Genomic DNA, 23,693 nt, shown 5'->3' with positions numbered 1-23,693 from the left:
TTCACATGGCTGTGCGACCATCCGTACCATGCATCGACTGAGCGCTTCATCTTGCACGTCTGAAACTCTCTGCCCATTAAACAATGGCTCCCCATTTCTCCCTCCCCCCGAGGCCCTGGCAACCACCATCGCACCTTCTGTTTCCATGCATTCATCTTCTCTAGATACTCGCATAGGTGTAATAGTGTACCTGCCCTTCTGTGACTGGCTTAGTTCACTTAGTATAAAGTTCTCCAGTTTCAACCATGTTGTAGCAGGTGTCAGGATTTCTTTTCTTTTCTTTTTTTTTTAAAGGCTGAATAGTATTCCAATGTATATTGTATAGAAAACCTCCCCTTCTCCTCTAGGGAGTGTCTTCATTACTTGCACTTACTACCAATCTCACAACACTCTGACACTAGATTGGGGGGGGGGTGTCCTCCACCAGAAGTTCCCATGACCCCCTCTTTGCTAGAGCAGCTCACAGAACTCAGGAAAACAGCTGATTTACTCTTTATCAGTGTATTATGAAAGGATATGATCAAGGGTGCAGATGAACATCCAGATGGAAAGATGTGTAGGGCGAGATACGTGCCTGCCCTCTCTGGGTGTGCTACTCTCCCACCAGCACCTTTGTGTGCTCACGAACCTGGAAGCTCTCTGAACCCCATACTTTTGGGACTTTTGTGGAGACTCCCTCACATGGACATGATGGATTATTAACTCTACTTCCAGCCCCTCTCCCTTCTCTGGGAAAATTCCAAGCTTCTAATTATGTCTCGGTCTTTCTGTTGACCAGCCCCCATCCACGAGCCCACCAGGGCTTTGTTCATTAGAACAAAAGATACTCTTATCACCTAGGAAATTCCAAGGGATTTAGAAGCTATGTGTTAGGAACCACAAAGACCAAATATTAGAACAAAAGATCTCCTAGTGCTTTTATCATTTAGGAAATTACAAGAGTTTTAGAAGTTCTGAGCCAGGAACCAGGGGCAGAAACCAATGTATATTTTCTATTATCTTACATTTCGTTTATCCGTCCATCCATTGATGGACATTTGGGTCACTTCTGCTTTTTGACTCTTGTGAATAATGCCGCTATGATCATGAGTGTGCAAATATTTCTTCAAGTCCCTGTCTTCAGTTCTGTTGGATAGATACCCAGAAGGGGAACTACACATCACACGGAAATTCTATTTTTAATTTTGGGAGGAACCACTGGACTGTTTTCCATAGCGGCTGCGCCATTTTATATTCCTACCAACAATGCTCAGCTGTTCCAATTCCTCCACATCTTCCCCAACACTAATTATCTTCTGTTTCTCTGTTTTCTGATAGCAGCATCCTCACAGGGGGGAGGTGCTTCAAGCACCACACAGACCTTGTTCCCGTGAGCGCCTGTTCTTTCTCTTGCTGCCCAACGTGCGGTCCACACGCCAGCAGCACGGACACCACCTGGGTGTGTTTGGGATGCGTAATCTCAGCCTCCATCCTGGCTCCAAATGGTCAGACCGTGCATTTCAACAAGATCCCAGCAGAATCAGAGAATTGCTGATCCCCCTGCAATGGGAGCTCTGTGGGAGCTCAGAGACTCAAAGAATACAAACCTCACTTGGGTTCTGCACTTAATAACACGAGGCCTTGTTGGATGAAGCAAGTTAGGCTTTTCTCTGGTTGATAGATGTTTGGTACATTCATTCTCAAAGGAACAAACTTAGAAAGTATAAATATTTGATAAAAATACATACTTTCCCCAACTCTTGTGTGTTACCGTGTAAAGATAAGAAAAACACAAAGCAGGATAATGGATTTTCTTTTGTGAACTACATCACCATCTGGCCTCTGTTGTTTTAGGAATTATACGGCACTGAAAACATTTTTGGTTCATTCTATAAATTCCATTATAATTAAATTTGGGGCAACAGAGTCAGTTTGGGGAAAACCCTCTAGAGTCGTTCTTGCATTTTATGCTTGGCAATAAATACATGGTAATCTTCTCTATGTAACTGAAAGCAGATGGGAGAGAAAGGGTGTCCTAGGCCACCACGAGCGATGCATACGGGCAAAAAAGAGCCTAATAGTGATGACAACGTAACTAACTCCTATTGAATGGTTATTAGAAACTGGGCCCTATTTAAGGGTCTCCTATCAATTAACTTGTTAACTAGTATATGTTTCTGAATGGTAGACTGACACAGGCAATGTCAAAGATAGGTCTAGAGAGGAAAGGAAGGACCAATAAGCAAGTATCAAGTTCCAGACATTAGACTCAACTGTAAGCAAACACTGTCTTCAGGGTAAACAGACCTGTGACTTGGTCCCGTAGGGAATTGCAGACTTTTTCCCTGAAAGAGAGTGAATCATTCTTGCTCTCATGGGAATGCCTTGGGATACAATCTGAAATAAAACCAGAAGTATCTATTTCAATTACCATAACACGGCATCATGCAAATAAGATACATACTGGTTTTAAAATGATTTTTCAAATATTTTCAAAAAATTAAAAATTAATGCAAAGGATGATGGAAGCATAGTATGATGGAAACTTAATGAAAAGTATGTTCCTGCAAATTTTTTTTTTTTAACCTTTAGATTTTGGAATTGACTTAAATTGTATCTGGTCTAAATCACATATTACAACTCAGGAAAATGGTTCAGTGTCAAAGAGGTTATTAGTGATATTCTGGTGATCACAAAACAGAGTAATGCATGAGGAGTAAAACCCAGGGCTCCCGAAGCCCCATGCAGAGTGTTTTCCTAGACACACATCTGTGGAAAGCTGTGGAGTTAGGAACTGGGACCTGTACTGACTTATATTATCATCTCAAAGACATGTTGTCAGCAAATGTACTATCAGCAAAATATATTACTTCTGTTCATGTCTCCAAGCGACACGCTAGACAGTGAGAAGTTGGGCAACCTTGAGACCGTATCAGGAAAATCTACAGACCCACAATCTTTATCCAAACCCTTGGGGCCCATTGGTTTCAGGGTTCACAGGTTTCAAATTTTAGATCGGTTAGGTAGTGCATATGCGGATAGCAGAGAACGCCCCGTGGACTCTGGGGCACGACCCCATCACTGAGCACAATGTAGCTGTAGCAAAACATTCACACTACGTGAGACTGTTTACAAAGCCGTAAAAAGCCTCACATCAGGTCAGGTTTGCTGCTGAATGGGTGATGAAAAGCTTTCTGTTTCCAGAGCTTTGTAGAGCTCAGGATAGGAGGTGATGGACCTGTATGGTCGAAAGAATGGGATTCGCAGGCCTCTTCTCATCAGGATGCTACGTCAGGTCACACTTTCTGTGGGTCGAGACCCACCAGCCCATTGCGAACCCAGTGTCAGAAGCGATGATGGGGGGGGGGGTGTTGCAGGATCCCGCTGCTCCCCATCATGCTCCAGTCCCCCCGGCTGCCTCAAATGTCCAATGTTCACCCTCTGGCCCAAATTAGAAGTTTGAAAACCTCTGCAGAATGCATTTGCATCCAAGGCTCTTGGCATTAGGCGGTGCTTTGAGCCGGGCTGAAGTCAAGAGCATGCAGTTGTTGGAAAATGGCAAGTATTAGCTTTCACAAGGTACCTGATCCTCCAGGCCAATCGCCTTCAAGGCTTGTCGTCCTCTATAAGAAAGGGCCAAGTTAATGCTTCTTCCACGGGAAAGTTGAGCCACTCGGATATCTAAGACATTGAAAGTAGACTCCGTATTATATCTTAGGACAGGAGAAGAATACAGGATCTCAACAACTGGGATTTTTAGAACCAAATGAAAAGACCTTGTTAGCTCCTTTAAAGAAAACACTAATACTTGTGATTTTGTATTAAATTAAATTTAGATAGTTGAGGTGGTTAAAAAAAATCTAAGTTCCTCTTTCTAAAGAACTATCTTTTTAAAATCTGAAGAGAAAGATGTCAGAGAATCAGAATTTTCACATCTCACGATTTTCGGTATTGTCTTACCTTCCCTAGCTTCATATACATCAACTTGGAAATTTCTCTTTGCAAGGAAGCATGCATTTAATGATCCAACCTAGGAATCAAAGCAATTTTTTTCATATTTTTATCTGATTCCACAAATATAGGGAAATTTCACTGGCAAAATGCAACATTGTGTGTAACCGTACTTGTATTAGCCTTGGCTGTCCAATCGATTTACTCAATCACCAGGAGAAAGCAAAATTAATGGGATGAACTCAAGATCAAATAGTATGATTTCAGAGGCAGCTTCGGCCTTTTTTTTTTTTTAAAGATTTTATTTATTTATTTGACAGAGATAGAGACAGCCAGCGAAAGAGGGAACACAAGCAGGGGGAGTGGGAGAGGAAGAAGCAGGCTCACAGCGGAGGAGCCTAATGTGGGGCTCGATCCCAGAACGCTAGGATCACGCCCTGAGCCGAAGGCAGACGCTTAACCGCTGTGCCACCCAGGCGCCCCTTTGGCCTTTTTTTTTAACCTTTTTATAGTGAGATAATTTTCATACAGAAAGATCATAAAATGTGTACAGTTTACAGAATACTTAGAAAGCAAACATCCATGTAACTACCACTCTGGTAGAAAACAGAATATTGCTGCCAACCCTCCATAGCTCTCCCCACCTGCTCTCCAGTTATGATCCCCAACCTTTCACTCAGGAGTAAATGTTATTCTGACTTTTGTAATAACCCATCCTTGTTTATGAATCACATAATTAGAATCCCACTTATGTATCTTCTCTTCTTTAACTCAACAAAATGCTTCTGAGATTCATTTATATAATTGTACATAAACTCCAGGCCATCCACTTTCATTACTGTATGATTCTTCACTGCATACAATCTCACAGGTTATTTACCTGTTCCACTGTTGAAGGACATTTGAGTTGTTTCTGGTCTGAGAATATTTTTCCCACTTTTATAATTGACATATAACATTGTATAAAGTTAATGTATACCATACAATGATTTGATAAATGTATATATTATGAAATGATGGCCTGGGAATATTATTCACAAGGCTGCAGGGATGAGATACCACCTCACACCAGTCAGAATGGATAAAATGAACAAGTCAGGAAACAACAGATGTTGGTGAGAATGGGGAGAAAGGAGACCCTCCTATGCTGTTGGTGGGAATGCAAGCTGGTGCAGCCACTCTGGAGAACAGTATGGAGTTCCCTCAAGACGTTAAAAATAGATCTACCCTATGACCCAGCAATTGCACTACTACAAATTTACCCAAAGTATACAAACATAATGATCTGAAGGGGTACTTGCCCCCCAATGTTTATAGCAGCAATGCCCACAATAGCCAAACTATGGAAAGAGCCCAGATATCCCTTGACAGATGAAGGGACAAAGAAGATGTGGTCTATATAGACAATGGAATAGTACTCAGTCAACAGAAAGAATGAAATCTTGCCATTTGCAACGACATGGATGGAACTAGAAGGTATTATGCTGAGTGAAATAAGTCAGAGAAAGACAAATACATGATTTCACTCATATGTGGAATTTAAGAAACAAAACAGATGAATGGAGGGGAAGGGAGGGAAGAATAAAATAAGATGAAATCGGAGAGGGAAACAATCCCTAAGAGAATCTTAACTATAGGAAACAAACTGAGGGTTGTTGGAGGGGAGATGGTTGGGGGCACGGGGTAACTGGGGGATGGGCATTAAGGAGGGCACTTGATGTATCGAGCACTGGGTGTTATATGCAACTGATGAATCACGGACTTCTACCTCTGAAACTAATAATATGCTATATATTAATTAATTGATTTTAAATTATAAAACAAAAAGCTGCAGGATGGTTTAGTCAAACATCTGACTCTTGATTTCAGCTCAGGTCATGATCTCAGGGCCAGGAGAATGATCCTCGAGTCGGGCTCTGTGCTGAGCATGGAGCCTGCTTAAGATTCTCCCTCTCCTTCTGCCCCGTCCCCTGCTCACTCGCTGCCTTTCTCTCTCTCTCTCTCTCTCTCAAAAATAAATAAATAAATAAATAAATAAATAAATAAATAGCAATGCTGCAAAGAATATTTTTGTACCTGTATCCTGGTATACACATGCATAATTTTTCTCTAGGATTTTATACATGGAAGCTTAATCCCTGGTCAAAGGTTTATGTATCTTTACCTTTATTATGTCAAACTGTTTCGAAATTTTATATCAATGTGTTTTCTTACCAGCAGCTTCCAAGAATCTATCTTTGCCAGCACTTGGTGTTCTCAAACTTTTAAATCTTGCGGTAGATGGGTAAAATAGGAGGGAGTGTGGTTTTAATTTGCATATGACTGATTGTTAAAAAGGTTAAACTCTTTTTCATATACTGACTGGCTATTTGGATCTCTTCCCTGAGGAAGCCTTCCTTGACGGTGCTACAGGCTTTTCCTTTGAAAAATGTTAAGGGTTGAATTGTGCACCCCAAGCTCATATGGTGCAGTCCTATCCCTGGTACCATAGGGTATGATTTATTTGAAGAGAGGGTCTTTACAGAGATAATTAAGTTAAAATGAGGTCATCGGGATGGGCCTTAACCCGACTGGTGTCCTTCTAAAAAGGGGAACTTGGACACTGACATGTACAGAGAGGGAAGATGATATTAAGAGACACGGGGAGAAGTTGGCCATCTGCAAGCCCAGGAGAGAGCCTGGAATGCATCCCTCCCTCACAGCCCTTAGGAGGAACCCATAAGCCAACACTTAGATCTTGGACTTCTAGTCTCCAGGACTATAAGATACTAAGACTCTCTTCTTTAGGCTACTTGGTTTGTGGTACTGTGTTATGGTAGCCTGCAGAAACTAATACAAAGAGCTGGTCACAACTGAAAGTTCACATCTTCAGGGTGATTGTGTGGTCAATATCTGTCTACCCCACTGGGCTGCAAACTGGTTTGCTTACCATTTGATCCCTGGCCTCTACACTGTGTTTGCAACATAATAAGGACCTGATTAGTATTTGTCAAATGTATAAATGGATGGTAGAGGTTACATTTTTAAACAAAATTTATAATGAAATCAAGTCAAAATTTATTGAGCATTTATTACGTATGATTTAATCTACTAAACATTAGGGATCCAAAGGTTATCCAGTCAAGTCCTTGAGCTCAGTAACACCTAATTCAGTTAAGAAGAGACAAATAGATAAACCAATCAATGCTTAGCAAACCGCTTTTGAGTATAAAGGCCCACTTTTTACATAAAAATTTTGCAGATCCCCAACATTATATAATTTCCAATATAGGTTGGTTAAAAATACATGTAATGAATTTAATCATAAAATATTTACATATACTGGGGCACTTAGGTGGCTCAGTTGGTTAAGCATCTGACTTTGGCTCAGGTCATGATCTCTGGGTCCTGGGCTCCGTGCTCAGCAGGGAGTCTGCTTGTCCTTTGGCCCCTCCCCCCACCCACACGCGCTCGCTCTCTCTCTCGCTCGCTCTCTCTCTCAAATAAATAAAAATCTTTCAAAAAACATTTACATATACTTTAATAATAATTATAGTTGACTCTTGAAGAACATGGGGGTTAGGGCTGTTGACAGCTGTACAGTCGAAAACCTACCTATAACTTTTGACTCTCTGAAAACTGCTAGTAGCCTAGTGTTGACCAGAAGCCTTACCGGTAACATAGTAACACATATTTTGTTTGTTATGTATTATACACTGTATTCTTACATATAAAGTAAGCTAGAGAAAAGAAAATCATAAAGAAGAGAAAATACATTCATAAGACTGTACTATATTCATTGAAAAAAATCAGCACGTAAGTGGACCTGCACAGTTCAAACCCTGTTGTTCAAGGGTCAACTGTGTATGTTTGAGTCATATAGTTTTACTCCATTTACCCAACATTTTGCATGCCTGTAGATTGAGAGACCTTTCCCAGCAAAATAATTCTGGACCCAGAGGTGGAAATCAATGTTTAAAAAAAACAAAAGTAATATGTACTTTGAGAACACATCAGAAAAGGATAAATTTTGCCCTGAGGTATGTGGCCAACTCTATTTTTCAGAGATGGCCGTAACAATATCTCCCATCCTACATGCTCTTCTGCAGTTATGACCTTGACACTCTTTCATCGGAAGATAGAGTTCATTTCTCCACTTCCTTGAATCCAGGAGGGCCTGTGCTATGATAGCCTTGATCACTAAAATCCAATAGAAGTGACACTTGAGCTTTTTCTAGGCATGGTCCTTAACTGGCCTGGAAGCTTCTGCTTCCTGCCTTTTGGAAGCCAGTGATCACATGGGAAGAGGAAATATCTGGAGGCTGCCATGTAATGAAAAACCCAAACCACAGAAGCCAGTGATCACATGGGAGGAGGAAATATTTGGAGGCTCCTATGTAATGAAAAACCCAAACCACAGGGACAGGCCACTTGCAGTTGTTCTAATCAAGAGCCTCACCTGAGCTCTTTATTCACCAACAGCCCATACCAACTGCCTGCCATTGGAGTGCGCCATCTTGGACATCCAACCTGGTCAAGCTCTCGGATGACTGCAGCCATATGACAGACCATCCTCAGAACTGTGAGGCATAGTGATAGAGTGTTGTTTTCTGCCACTAGGTTTTGGGATGGTTTGTTACATAGCAATAGACAACCAGAACAAAGGGATTGGTAAAACAAACTTCCTGGAAAGCATTACTTTTGAGTTCAGCTTTGAAGAGTTAGACTTTTTTGACATGTAGAGAAGAACCAAGTTGATAAGGAGTAGGAATCCTTTTGGAAATTTAAAAACAACTCTCAAGAGATATAGAAAAATTATTATTTGGAAAATATTTATAGATTTCCAAGTATTACAAGGTTCCTTGCCAGGCATTAAAAGTGATCCAGAGAAAATAGCGGCCCTCAGGGAGTTAATGGTCCTGTCCAGGTCTTCATTTTTTCTATATTATTTGATATATTAATTTTTTCCTATGTGCCAGCCTTGTGCTAGGTGCTAGGGATACAACAGAGAGCAAGATATACCCAGGCTTCTCGAGAGAATTACAGTCAATTATAACACAAGGTAATCAACAATATGGGAGTACAGAGAAAGGACCCTCAAGCCAAGTTAGGGATGTGGAGTGGGATAGGGTATGACTTCCTGGAAAAAAATGAAATCTAAACTGAGACTGAAAGAATGTGCCCACTAAGGGTGGATGAGTCAAGAGGAGGGTTCTAAGTAGAAGGAGCACATGATAAATGTTAAAAGTAACTACTAGAAAGAAGGAAACAAAGAAATCTGTTTAGAAAATAATACTGATTTAGTATCTAAAAATCTGATTTAGAAAATAATACTGCTCATGTACAATACCCATGAAGTGGTTGTTACATACACCACCCTACTCTACTTCATCTTTACAGCCATATGAAGGGAGGTACTGTTGTGTTGTTATCTTACGGGTACTGACATTGAGGCACAGAGAAGTGAAGTGGCTTACCTAAGGTAACGCAACTAGTGAGGCTGGAGTTGGTGTGAAGATTCAAGTGGATCCAGTCTGGTTCCAGAACAGCTCTTTATCAATAAAGAGCTCAGCTCTTTACCAATAAATACCATTGAAGGGGCGCCTGGGTGGCACAGCGGTTAAGCGTCTGCCTTCGGCTCAGGGCGTGATCCCGGCATTCTGGGATCAAGCCCCACATCAGGTTTCTCTGCTAGGAGCCTGCTTTTTCCTCTCCCATTCCCCCTGCTTGTGTTCCCTCTCTCGCTGGCTGTCTTTCTCTGTCAAATAAATAAATAAAATCTTAAAAAAAAAAAAAAAGATGTGAGGCTATATTTTTTCTTACAGCACTGGACAGCCTGGATTTCTATGCAGAGGAAGGAACCCACTGGAACAAACAGGGTGGGTTTCAGCCATGTGGATGGGATGAAAAGCAAGGACTTGAAGATTTTAGTTAGATTGATAGACAGTAACACCAAGTTGGATGAAATGGAAGGAACACAGAGGAGGGCTCCTGAACAAGGGGAAGTAGGAGGTCCCTGTGAAGAACTGAGGGAGGGAGTTATGGGGTTTTTAATCCGAGTCCGAGGTCTTCCTCTATTATCTTAGATGGGGCAGTTCTGTGGGATAAGGAGGTCCAAGTCCAACATGGGTCATGGGACTTGGAGGCTGAAGTATGGTGGAGATGGACGATACTGGAAGCTTGCAGTTCAAGGATGAAGGGGCTCGAGAATCACATGGGTCAACAATGTGAACTTGGATAGTCACTAAGGGTGATGGCAGTGCTGGGATATAGATAAAAGATGATGTGAATGTGCTGAAGTCTTCAGGACTGACTGGGGGGAAGTGGGTCAGAGGTTGACCGATGACAACAGACGGGAGGATGGCTTTGGAAGGGAACGTAGCAGTGAGAAGTGGGAAAGAGGAATCACAGAGCTAAATGGAAGCACACCTGGGAGGTGGGAGGCCTCAGAGGTTCTCAGCAGCTCCCTGGTGGATATGGGGGCTGAGGAGAGGGCCGTGCACCTGGTCAGAGTTTAGGGCCTATTTGTCAGTCCATGGGCAGTCACAGGCAGACCGAATTTCTCTTCTATTTCCTCCAGTTTTTACTCCTCTGCTCCAAGGCACCTTGACGTCTAAGCACTTATGTTGGGGCTTTTTGTCTGGTTTGGTGGTTTTTGTTTGTTTGTTTGTTTGTTTGTTTGTTTTAATAATCCAGTGGTTCAAGCTTGAGCTCCTCTCACCATGCATTGACACCATGACCACGAAACTTTCTTCATATCACTCAATTTCTGTAGACTGATGATAGTTATTTTAAGAACTTAGTCCCTGCTTAAACCATTAAGTGTATGGAAAGGCTTCAAATTTAATTTTTGCAAAGCAATTCACATATCTAATATTCTGTAAGGCCAACCAAGAAATCCATGTTCAATTATTTTGTTAAAATAAATACGCTGGGGTTGGTGTGGGGGATGAACAAATGGATCAGAAAGGATTTTTAGGACGTTGGAAATACTCTGTATGATACCCTAATGATACATACATGTCATTATACATTTGTCCAAACTCACAGAATGAAGCTCAATGTACACTACGGACTTTGAGTGATGATGTGTCCATGAAGGTTCCTCACTTGTACCGAATACCCCACTCTGGTGGAGGATGCTGATAAAGGGGGCGCTATGCTTGTGTGGGAGCTGGAGATACCGGGAAGTCTCTGTACCATCCCCTTAATTTCGCTGTGACCCTAAAACTGTCATAATAAATAAACCAGTTTTCCCTGTGCAGCCGCTACCGAAATTGTGAACACGTTCATTGTTAGCATTCGATGTGTCTGAAGACATCGTGACAAACTGCATTCCTTTTAATCCCTCCATCTGATTGCTTTCCTTTCAATTCCTCAATCTGAAGTGACTTCCTCTCTGATTGCCGGCATCACTTTCCCAACAGCGGTCAACAGCGGTCAGGCTGTCTCAACTAACAGTGTGACTTGGTGCCTGGCAGAGAACACTGTGTGTCTCAACAACTTTTCCGTCACTTTTCACTCCTTTCCAGCACAGCCCTAGACCCTTCTATGTTTCGCTCGTCACAGATCCTTTGGTGTCACTGCAGATGATTTCCTCCTGTTAAAAAAAATCTTAAATACTTTTCTTCCTTCTCTACTTTCTTCCAATTTCTGAAAAATCGCCCGTCTATCTACATTCCTTCCATTTGTGTGTTAAAGAATATCTAGACAGGGCAATAGCAGTAATAAGTTTTTCATTGGGGAGAAGAAAACTGGAAATTACAGTGAAGTTGATACAATAAAATTAATTTCTTCTGAAGGCTAAATTGTTCTGTGGCATTTAGAAAACAATTAAGGAAGCAATTAAAGGCTAAATGGAGTAAGTCTCCTTGAAGGAAAAGACAGAGGCTTGAGAAACTCCTCTTTCCTTCACAGCACATATTCTCAGTGTTCCTTTTACGGTGGAAAGCAGGACGGGGAAGGGTATTGATCAGGAGATCAACAGAGTCAGGAATGTTGGAATAAAACTAGATGAAGTACTTTGGAGGTAAGATTAAATATAATCTTGGTTCATGAAAAATCAATTACTGGAGAGAATGAGGACCAGGAGGAACTCTTACTAGAGATGACCACGGTTCTGACAAATCTGCCATGTCTCCTCAAGGCATACACCCAGGAGACACACACCAGAGTGTTCACAGCAATACTTTTCATAACTAACAGACAAACAAAAATACTGGAACCAGCCCAAATGGCCATCAGGGAGGAATGAACAAATCAATTATGGTATATTCACATGAGAGGCAATAATAGGAATATTTTAGTAATACTATAAATGAAAAGAATAAGTCCCAGATGATTTCATACTGCATGAATATCTGATAAAGATGAGTAAAGCTAAATCACAGATATACAAATATACATAATTTTTAGAAGTATATACATATACAATTAATATGTACATATGAGATACATACATAAAACCTATACAGATATATACATAGATAGATAGATCTCTCTCTATATATGCAAGAGAATGATAAACGCAAGATTCAAGGCAATGCTTATATGCTTATCATGGGGGAGGGAGAAGCATAGAGGTTGACACAAGGCACCAGCAGTGTGTTAATTCTAGTGTTGAGTGTGAGTTCAGTTACTGCTGCTGCTTATTTTTATCATTAATAAACAAAAAAGGAGATAAAAGTCTTCTCTAAGACCACGACATGCTCATAGTATGTTCTGAAACAAAGAGTGTAATTCCAATTCTGTGTAACTAAAGTTCGAGTAAAACTAAAAGAAACAAATACGGGTAGGTAATATATAGGTCCAGCCAGAAGGATTAGTAATGTGGCTCATACAGTGCTTTTTCCACTCTACGTTTATTTCCCCTTCTCACTTTCTATAAAATGTGCTTAATTGGGACTGTCAGTTCCTTCTTTAGCGGTTACGCTGGCAAGAAGGCTAATTAGACATAAAGATATAAATGGAAAGGAAAATGTGTGTACGGCATTGTGAGCCCACCACAAACCCTCATGTAAGGCTCTGCTGGCTTCTGAGCATAACCAGAGATGAGGGTGGTGAGGGGAGAGAGGAAATGGGACAAGGCTGGACACCTGGGAGCAATCCACGCTTTACGCAATGTGAGTTCTGGGAGTTCTGCCTTGACAGAGATAGGACAGTTCTACCAAGTTCACAGACAACTATGAAACGTCTCTATATTTGTTCTGAGGCATCCAAAGTCCACAAGAGTAGATTGTTTTGCTCATAGAACAATCTGCAAATTAAAAGCTTTAATAACAACTCGTCTAGCCTGTTTGTGCATTAGCAGAGCTCTGAGGAGATTCCTTGGTTATGTAATTAGGGACTGACCCACTTGCTCTGTTTTTCTGCCTTCTTTTCCTGTCTCCTCTTACTTCCTTCTTCACAAGTCACGAGCTTTCTTTGACCCCACCCTGGCCCACTCTACTGACACCTAACATACCATTTAGAAACATTTGAAAACTTCTCCTATGTAAATGCTGAAGTAGGCTTCTCCGGGGTTTCGCTGGTCTGCTTTTTTTTTTTTTTTAATTAATTATTTATTTATTTGAAAGAGAGACCAAGAGAGAGAGAACAGGAGGGGGGAAGGGGGGAGGGGGAGGAGGGAGGGGGATGGGTTGAGGGAGACAGAGAAGCAGATTCCCCGCTGAGCAGGGAGCCTGCTCTCAGGGCTAGATCCCAGGACCCAATCCCAGGACTGGATCCCAGGACTCGATCCCAAGACCCGGATTACCACCTGAGCCAAAGGCAGATGGTTAACAAACTGAACCATCCGGGTGCCCCGCTGCTGGCTTGCTTTTATCAAAAGGATTCGCCAAATTTCTGTGGGTTCCCATGTGACCTCTCCAGCAATGATCGTTCAAGTGTCCAATGACAATGAGAAAACTATACCTTTTAATTTATAAATGCTGACCCTAGAAGGAAGGGGCATCGTGACTATAAAAATGTCATGCATTTTATGTCTCTTTATTATAATGTGTTTGAAATTAACCTCATAGTTTAATGTTAAACATGTGTCAACTCCTTTTGACTTAATGAAACATATAAAACTCTCCCTAAGACTTCTAGGCCTTTCTGAGTTTGTCACCAAACAGAAAAGCCTGTTTATACCTCCCACTCATCCTACTTTGATTTCTCCAGAATTTGATCTTTGAACATATGAATGTAATGAAAAGATCCAGACTGTTAATTGCACTTACCGTGAAATAAGCACATAAAAATGCCTTCACACTGTCAGTAATGAGCCCATCTGCTAGAACTGCACATGCTATGATTGTATATGTTATGTGTTTTCATATTTAAACCTTACCCTGAACTCACCAGCCTGTAGCCTCTGGATTTGGCCTCGGAGGCCAAGCAGTAGTCTCGACCTTCCTCCTTTGGTGGTGATGACTTTCTGTGGGGTCCTTAGGACTTTTTCTCCAGCTTTGATCCTTCTCCTGCACTTGTCTCTGACTAGCAAACCTCTTTCTACCTGGCCGGGGGACGGTGGGGGGGGGGGGTCTTACAGGCATCTCCATCTCAACATGCCTCAAATCCAACTTATTCCCCTCCCTCAAACTTCAAACCTTCTTCTGGATCCCACGACTTAGAGACAGCACCCCTGCCCAGTAGTTCACCCAACCAGGATACTTCAGGGAGTGCTTACCATCCCTTTCTACTCACCAATACATATTTAATTAGGCAACAAGTCTTGTTGGTCCCCTTGAGCCTTTCTCAAAATACACCTCCTACCCTCCATTCTCTTTTCAGGGCTCTCACGACCTTTCACCTGAACTACGGTGACAGTTTCCAAACAGCCTTCCTTCCCAGTCTCCACCTATTCAAGCCATGCTCCACACTAGACTAGGTGTCTCCTAAAACAAAAATTAGAGGACAGATTTTCTGTCCTATAGTCCTTTATTTGCTCGTCTTAAGTCTGCGGGAAAAAGTCCCAAATTTTCAATATGACCTAGAAGATTCTTACATGTGACCCCAACCTCTCTTTTCAGTTCATTTTTTGCCATTCCCTACCTGTAATAGGCATACCAAAGTTACTGCATTTTTCCTAAATATGCCATGCTTTTTTTTTTTTTTTACACTAACACACCTTTGAATACAATGTTCCCTTTGCCTGAACAATCGTTTCCTGTTTTCTCCATCTGGAAAATGTTTAGTCTTCTTTCAAGACTCATATTCTCAGTGCAATTCTTCTTGATATCTCTCCTCCTCCAAAAGACTTATTTGCCTTTTCTTCTGTAATTCCACAGATGTCTATATGAATATATGTTTCAATATCTTCCACAATGAGTTGAATTATTTATTTACATTCTCATCTGACTTCCCCACAGGCTGTAAGTGCCCAGAACACAATGATATTTGTAAAGCTTGTATTTTATCGCTCTTTCTACTTCTAGTCCAAACCACAATACCTGATACTTAGTAAACACTCAGCATTTTTTAATTTAAAAAATAGAAAATTAGATAAACATGAAGGAAAAAAGTATTGTTCCACAATCCTATCACCAGGGAGAACCAGTGTTAAAATTTTCTACAGATATAAAACACACAGTATTTCTTTTTAAAAATGGTACCATGTTGTAATATTTTATTTTACGATTTTGTTTTAAAAAATGAATAGGATACTCTGAATATATTTCCATGTCAGGAAATATTTTAAATCAAAATATTAAACAATTGCATTACATTTCATTGTAGGCAATGCTCTTATATTTGGACATTGAAGTTATTTTAATTTTTTGGATGGTGAACAATCATAGGGACCCACGCATTTCCTTTGATAAAACTGCAGTCATGAAATGGCGCCCCGGGGGCTCCGGGCCTTAGCACCAGGGGGAAATAAAGTTAACAGCAGAATGAAAGACGACAGAGAGGAGAGGAAGAAGGCCAGCTGAAATGAGCTGGGGAGAGGACGCTGACAGCCTTGAGTATCAGAAGAGTTGGTCTGATCTGGGTTAGTTTTTGGAATAGCTACAAAGCCTGCAAAAGAAATTGGGAGTGAGTGGGGCAAGTTATTTTTAAGGTTTTGTTGTGAGTTTTGAATATCCTCCATACTGGGTGCTTTTGAGAGACCACGTTAAAGATTCTTCATTGCGTTTTATTTCTCCTAGGTTGAAGGAGAATTGTTTCTCTCAAGGCAATGCCTCGCTGAGGCCAGCTTCAAGAGAGGGATAGCTGGCCTGTTTGAATGGACAGATTCATGGGAGGATGTACGCGTGAAACATGGACGAGCTGTCTGAGAACATCTGGGGACAAATGACAAGGAAAGAAAAACAGGCAGTTAAGCTTTGAGCTGCCTAACATTACTGGTTCCATCTCAGAGGCTGCTCACAAGGCAGTAAAATAAGCAGACTCTGAAGGGTGAGCTCTCTGTATTACTAGGTAACGGCAGAATTTATGAGATGCCTTAACAGTCTATCTGGGCCGCAAAAATATCTCAAAGCATTCGTCAAACCTCCTGGAGAAATTGAGACAGGGCTAAGTAATAAGGGAGACAGCTAGAATAAATGTGTTTGATGAGAGGGATCAGAGCACAAGGAAAGCTATAAAAACAGACTGAGGAGAGCTACAGGGTGGGATCAAGACTTGCCCTTGGCTTGGAGCAAATTCAGGATGACTTCTACAGCCACAGAGAAATCCTCTCCACTCCTGTTGGCAGAAGGTGCTAGATATTAGTGTAGAAATGAAATGAGCGTTTTTCACAGATAGGGCTCAGTGCCTGGGGAGTAGAAATCAAGAGTGGAGTGAAAAGAGTTTTATTTACTTTCATATCAATAAAATACGAATAAAGGCTCATAATAATTACGTTCTTTACATGGTTTGTCTCATTAATATTTGCAGAAAATAAAATAGAGACCTTGACTGAAGACTATAAGGTATTCAATGGTTTCTATGTGTCTAGGATATTGACTTTGGCAAAAGTGAAAATTCTGTGTGACATTTGATTTTTGCTTTTGGACCCACTAGATTGAGAACAAAGCTAGAGATGTGTGAAAGGAAGTGTGAAAAGGAAGCAGTCGAATTTTAGAGTTAGAAGACAAAGCGGTCTGGTGTTCTGAGTGAGTTTCTGATTGCCATCCCCTCACTATCGCTTTGTCCCATGCAGGTGGTAAAGAGCGAGCAGTGAGGTGGAGACATCCTAGGAACACAGGACAGAAACACAATCTAGGGCCAATACAGCATCACTCTGACCCTATAAATCCACGAGGGAATCTAACGTCTTCGGCTGTGGCACAGATCCTCTCCTAGAGTCCAAGTTAAGTTGCTTCAAAAGCAATTTCATGAACAGAGATCACTAGCCTGACTCAAACACCAGGAGACAGGGCATGATTATGGACAGCAAGTTGTAAAGTTCACGAGACTCCTCATGCTGATGTTTTGAAAGACTTTACCCTCTAAACACCTTTCCAAGGAGAGTTTTGCTGGTCAAACACAGGGATTATGGATCTCAAAACACTGTGTAGTAGGGTTGCTTGTCGGCAGGGGAGACAGAAGAAAGGCTTCAATGCTACACTATGCTCCATCTTTGAACGTGGGCTCGGGCAGTGGGCCACAGCTAAGCCCGGAATCCTCAGTAGTTCTTTCAGATAAAGTTCTTGGCTTTCCCCCAAAAATGAGGGCTCAAGGAGCTGTGGCTGTCACTGAAAGAGTGCCCTTTGGCCCCGCTTGTTTCTACCCTGCCAGTAAACACGGCAAGCACGCATCAGAAGCAGCATTTCCGAATCCCAAGGACCTGAGTATGAACAGAGCTTGAGGGTACTGGATAGGCTAGACAGACTTTCTTATGACACGAAATATGTTAAGTGTCTTTGACAGTATAAGGCACTGAGACAACCTTTACAAAAGGGAAGGGAGCAGGACCCAAAGATAAGACAATCTCAAGATTTAGAAAATTAAATACCGTTACAGGGGAAATAAACCATCCATATCAATAACTTTTATAGGATGCGTCATGTGATAAAGGTGAAAGGAACCCTGGGAGCATTTCCGGGAGAGAAGAGGTCTTCACAGGCTGATCCTTCAGCTTCCAGGAGGTAATGTCATTGGCAGGGGGGTTTGGGGAGCAGTGTTTCACACAAGGAGGAAAATGTCTAAGTCGACACGGTGATCTTTCTAAATATTCAGATTAAAGTTTTTTTACTTTCACCAGTTTAAGATCAAGGTTTAGTTTCTTTCGCCTTTAGTTTCTCAATAAGAGTTCCTTCCTTGATCCGTTGATTCATTCTGACCTCTTTGACCTGACATGTCTTCAGAGAAAAGAAATTAATCAGTCTATCACAGGGTCAGGTGATTGCTGACAGTCGGGCAGGGAAAAATTCTCAGGGTGGCTTGTCACCGGGCAAGGCTACTACTGAAAAAAATGAGGTGAATTCACGGCGTCCTTTGGACTTCTTTTTTTTTAAAGATCTTCTTATTTATTTGAGAGAGAGAATGAGAATGAGCAGGAGGAGCAGAGGGAGAGGGAGAAGGAATCTCAAGCAGACTCCCCACTGAGAGGGAAGACTGACATTGGGCTTGATCTCTCACCTGAGCTAAAACCAACAGTTAAACACTTAACCGACCGCACCACCCAGGTGCCCCTCCTTCAGACTTCTAACGAAAAGTTCTTAACTCTGTTGCAGTTTTCCCCTCTAGGAGCTTGGGAGAGCCTTTAACGTGTTAGACAGTGTAAGGTACTAGGATATGGCCTGATGGCAGGAAGAGATTGGGAAAGATGAACAGAAAGACACAAGAAAGAAGTTGAGCGAGAAAATTAATTTGTCCTCTACATTTTAATTTAACCTTCTTGAATTGTTTTAATACTTTTTTCATGATATGTTCAATTATCAAGGTTTTGTCTACTGTGACATTTCCTTCATCTTCCTATCCTTAAGAGAGTTTTTCATCCCTCTCATTCATTCATCTATCAAATACTAGCGAAATAATAACAGTAAGTCATGTTGGACATGGTTCCAGCCACTGGAATACACTGGTAAATATAAGCTTGTATTCTAGTTGGAGTAGATATTTAATAGATAGGTTAAAATTCAAAAATAAATAAAGTGTATAATTTCAGGTGCTGATGGATAATATTTAAAAAAACATGAAACAGGGGAAATGGTGAAGCCAGGCAGGTAGACAGGCTCAGTTCGAGTGGGGCCCTTGGTAAAGAGTTGGATTTATTTTCTTTGCAATGGGAAACCATTGGAAGGCATTAGCAAAGAGTTCTAGTTACAGACTTAGTTTTCAGAGGATGGTTGTAGCTGCTCTGTAGAGAATGGACTGTCCGTGGATAAGAGCAGAAGCTGGGAGGCCGCACAGAAGGTGGATGAGGGATGATGATGGTCTGGACTGGGATGGTAGCAATGGCCAGAGTTGCCACTGATTTTGGATGAAGAGCCCCCAAGGCTTACTGGTGGAGTAAAAGAGGAATGGAGGTTTGCACATAAAATGAAAAAAGGAATCAGACATGATTCCTAGGCATGAGCCTGAGCAATAAGGTGGATAGAATTCCTTTGCAGAGGGATTTTAGTTTTTGGGGTTTTGTTTTTGTTTTTGTTTTGGAGGGAGAGAGAGAGAGCGTGAGCAGGGGTGGGAAGAGGGAGAGAGAGAATGTTAAGCAGGCTTCATGTTCAGCACAGAGCCTGGCTTGGGGCTGGATCCCATGACCCTGAGATCATGACCTGAGCCAAAATCAACAGTCAGGTTCTTAGCCATTTGAGCCACCCAGGCTCCCCTTCTAATACATATCTTCTATTTTCCATCACAGGTATGCGTCCAGATAACGAAGTGGTTACATGACAAAGAGTTTAAGTGTTATTCAGCAAGAAATCCATGGATGACACCCACATTTTTTGCCTCCCCAAATCAAATATGCAATCACATATTTGTTACCTCCCCTTCGCTAAGAGACATTCTAAGAGGTGTCACTATTGCTCCTGTAGTCCAAGTCTTGGACAAACACAAGTGTCTTAATTGGTCTATCTTGTTTTAAAATTTTCCATTCCTTCACACACTAGCTTGAGGAATCTTTTAAAACCACAACTCACTTTCCTGCCTAACGTCCTCCAGTGGTTTCCCATTATGCTCAGAGCGAAATCTGGTCTTCTTGCCCTGCCCTCTAAGACCTACGGGATCTGGCTCTCTCAGTTCTCCTGCCTCGGGAGCTACTCTTCTCTAGCCTCCCTCTTTCTGCCTTTCTGTCTGCTCCTTGAACACCTCAGCGTTTCTCTTCTGGCTCTTTCCTCTGCCTGGAATGCTTTCTGTAGCCCCTCACATGGTTGCTTCCTTCTATTATTCGGGTCTCTGTTCGTATATCCCCGTCAGATAGAGGCCGTCCCTGACCACACTCTAAACAGATACCCGCGAAGACTTTCTACAGCCCTGCCCTATTTGCATTTCTTTACAATGTCTCTCTCTCACTGAAATGATTTATTTGTTTTCTTCTCGTCACTCTTTCACTTCCCAGGAATGTACACCACTGTATTCCTCCTAACTAAAACAATGTTGGCAGATAGCGGGCATGCAGTGACATTGTGGCAAATACATGCATCTCACTTCATGCAAAATTTTGATAGGAAAAACCTGGACTGAGGCCCAGTATAAAGAAATGACAACATATGTCACATGCATTGACCAACTAGCACATGACAGCATTCGTTAGCATATTGAACTCTAGAACCAGAAATGTTAGAGGAACTGTCATAGTACATAGGCAGAACAAAAGACAAAATTAGCATATACTCTATAAATAAATGGTGGTATAAACTACTCTAATCTCTATACAGCCTTGAACAGTGTCTGGTACATAGTAGGCTCTTAAAAATTTTTTGTTGAAAAAAAGAAAAGAAATTTTTGTTGAGTAAGTGAATGAATGAATACCTATGAGCTAAAAGCCTACAAATGAGTACAGCAAAGGTGAAAACAAAATGATTAAACTTTTACCAATGGTGATCCTTTTATTCCAAAATAGGAGTTCTGTGGAGGGGGAAAATACAGCGCACTTGAGGCAGCCCCACATTAAATGGACCAGGTCCGGTAAGACAACAACAGCAGTGGAGAAGAGACCCCTCCCACATCTTCTAGGTGGGGGGCCAGGCTTGGCAGGCTCATCGCCTATGCCCAGCGACAGGGGAGCCCCTCACTCCACCACCCTACGTGCTCCATGGGACCAGCCAAATAAGTGAGGCGACCAAACAGGCGCTATTCCCAATCACCCAAAACTAGCAAACGTCCAACATAACAATTTTGCATTAGTTGTTATTATTAGAATAAACTGAGTTATTCACCAAATGAGGCAAACGTTTGGATTAAAATGACTACGATAATACCTGTTTTAAAAACACAGCCAACATGGGGATAAATAAAATTCAATTTGCTCTGTTTTGCATTTTCAATAAATGCTAAACCAAAATGACCAGGGAAAACAGACACCTTTGTATTTAATGGAAATAAAAATACCTGTTGTAGAAAAGAGCAAATTACCACTCATGCCGTATTTAAAATAGGTGTGTTTAAATATCAGAGAAGTTCACAAGAAGATGAACAATCTACGCGGGCGATTTGTGATAATCACTCAGACTAATGATAATATAATACCGCCAACAGGAATAATCTGCCCAGACAGAGTCTTACCAAGCCACCACCAATGACAGCGATTTTCTTCCTTTGAATGTCAGGTACATCCATGACTGCCACAGTGTCGTATAAGGGCTACAGCTCCTGTCACAGAGGAAACTGTGTGTCCTGGCGGCGGGTCTCCCTGCCTTTATACCGCCCAGCGCCCAGAGCTTTGAGCCAGCCAGCCACAGTGTTTGAAGAGGGCTAATTTCCCCTTGAACTTAGAGGACAGCATTTAACTCCTTCGTAGCCTGTTGGCGCACAACCAGCTCAACTTGAAGGGAAAAAGAGAATGCACTGCAATAGCCAAATTTTGAAAAATCCAGCCGAGAGAAGCCCACTCTCCTCTGGCTGGCGTGTAAGGCGGGGAATGTTTTACAAGCAGGGTGTGGCGGCTCTTCTTTTTTTTCTGCAGCGGGTATTCGTATTCGCACTTTCTTTTTCATTCATGATTAACCATGAATGCAACTCTGCTCATCTCAAGTCCCAAAGCAGCTCACACTTCTCTTGGGGAGTGAGGAGGCTTGGTGTCCCAACCGTCCTGCCAGGAACACACCTCCAGGGTCCTCTCGGGTGGTCTTCAACAGACCGCCAGGGAAAAGTTTTTTCCCTGGTATTAATACTCTCCCGAGCAAGACTTTGAATTTGTCTCTAACCATGCTTCCCTTTTTGGCATCGGATGCTAGAAACCACAGACTCTAACGTGTGCAGTGAGTCCGGGGAGGTGCTTAATGCTGTCCTTTTAAACTCATCCCTGAATTCCTGTTCTCTCTCCACTTCTTCGTCTTCTTTCATCCCATTTGACACGCATATTATGAATTTTGGGCGCATATTTGTGAATTGAGGTTTGTTCCCCACCCCCCCACCCCGCCCCAAACACCATGTGTAAAATAAAGTAAGAATGTGAATGATGACCTGTCTTAGCTTCCTAGCGAGGGCGGGGAGCGTACAGGCGTCTCCCGGGTAGGAACTAGTTAAACATCATTGAACAGTGGCCCCTTGTGGATAAGTATGGTTAGAGTCGCTAGAAAGCTTTTCGGGTGTTAGGCGTTTTTATTTACTTATCTGTTTTGAATAGGTAACACATTCACATGGTATGAAATTCAAAAGACACAACAAAAGGGTCTCAGAGTGAATAAGTCTTCTGACCCTGTCCCTTGGGCACCTATTTCTCCTGCCAGAGACAACCACTGTTTTGGTGTCTGGGTCACCCTGTTCCTCTGAAGCCCCTGCCCCCTCCATTCCCGTCCATAAATAGTAGTAAATTTTATACACTTTTACACTTTCCCACACCCATTTTTTCACAACATATAGCTTGAGCATTCTTCCATGCCAATATATAGAGCGCGCTCTCGTTCTTTTTTTTTAAATCATGGGCCGTAACACAAAAAAGTCACGTACACAAAACAGTATACAGCAGTACAATAACTTATTGTGAAGGAGCCATCATTCAGGTCCAGAAAAAGAACATTGCCAGAAGCCCAGAAATCTATATGTGGCCCTCGCTTACCAGTCCTCCTTCCTAGAGGCAACTGCCATCCGGACTTTATCACTCTCCGGCTTTTATCTATAATTTTACTGACATATATGCACCCCTAAAATAGCTTAGTTTTACCTCTCTTTGAACGTTACTACAAATAAATTCATGCTTTTTTTTCTTGGCAACTTGCTTCTTTTCCTCAATATTATGCTTAAGCTCCATCCAAGCTTTTGCATGTGATTCTAGTTTATCTTTGTTGTCGTGTATCATTTATCCATTCTATTGTTGATGGATACTTAGGTGTTTCCAATATTTTAATAGCATGAATAATGCTGCTGCCCTGATTAATTCTGTATATACAATGCAGTGCACCACTGTATGAGTATCTCTAGAAATACAGGCTTGTTATGCATATTTTTAACCTCTCTAAATAAATCAGAGTTATATTCTGAAGTAGTGTACTTTTACTTGACACGTGGGAATTCTAGCTTTTGCATGTCCGGTGAGTTGGTGCTCTCTACCTCATGGTCATTTTAATTTGTACTCATTGTTGATGAAGTTGAGCACCTTTTCGTATGTTATTCACAATTTGCTTCTCTTCTTTTGAATAGTCCTTTTTTAATTTGAGTTTTATTCTTTATATATGTTGCAAATAATTTCTTTCCTTATTACACTCTGATACATT

General features: G+C 41.6%; 1 protein-coding gene across 1 annotated transcript in view; it reads right to left on the bottom strand.

The window, feature by feature from the left end:
* KMO (kynurenine 3-monooxygenase) overlaps nucleotides 1-22,297 on the bottom strand; it is a 47,261-nt gene extending 24,964 nt beyond the window's left edge. The window contains 4 exon segments of the mRNA XM_008694662.2: nucleotides 2,287-2,376; nucleotides 3,563-3,660; nucleotides 3,940-4,009; nucleotides 21,544-22,297. Of these exon segments, the coding sequence (XP_008692884.2) occupies nucleotides 2,287-2,376; nucleotides 3,563-3,660; nucleotides 3,940-4,009; nucleotides 21,544-21,597 (312 nt within the window). The 5' untranslated portion in view covers nucleotides 21,598-22,297.
* Between the last annotated feature and the right edge of the window lie 1,396 nt (nucleotides 22,298-23,693).

Source organism: Ursus maritimus, unplaced genomic scaffold (genome assembly GCF_017311325.1).
Source record: "Ursus maritimus isolate PB19 unplaced genomic scaffold, ASM1731132v1 scaffold_2, whole genome shotgun sequence".
Taxonomy (NCBI): domain Eukaryota; kingdom Metazoa; phylum Chordata; class Mammalia; order Carnivora; family Ursidae; genus Ursus; species Ursus maritimus.
Note: the sequence above shows the minus strand (reverse complement) of the source record. Positions and strands in the feature narration are given on the sequence as shown.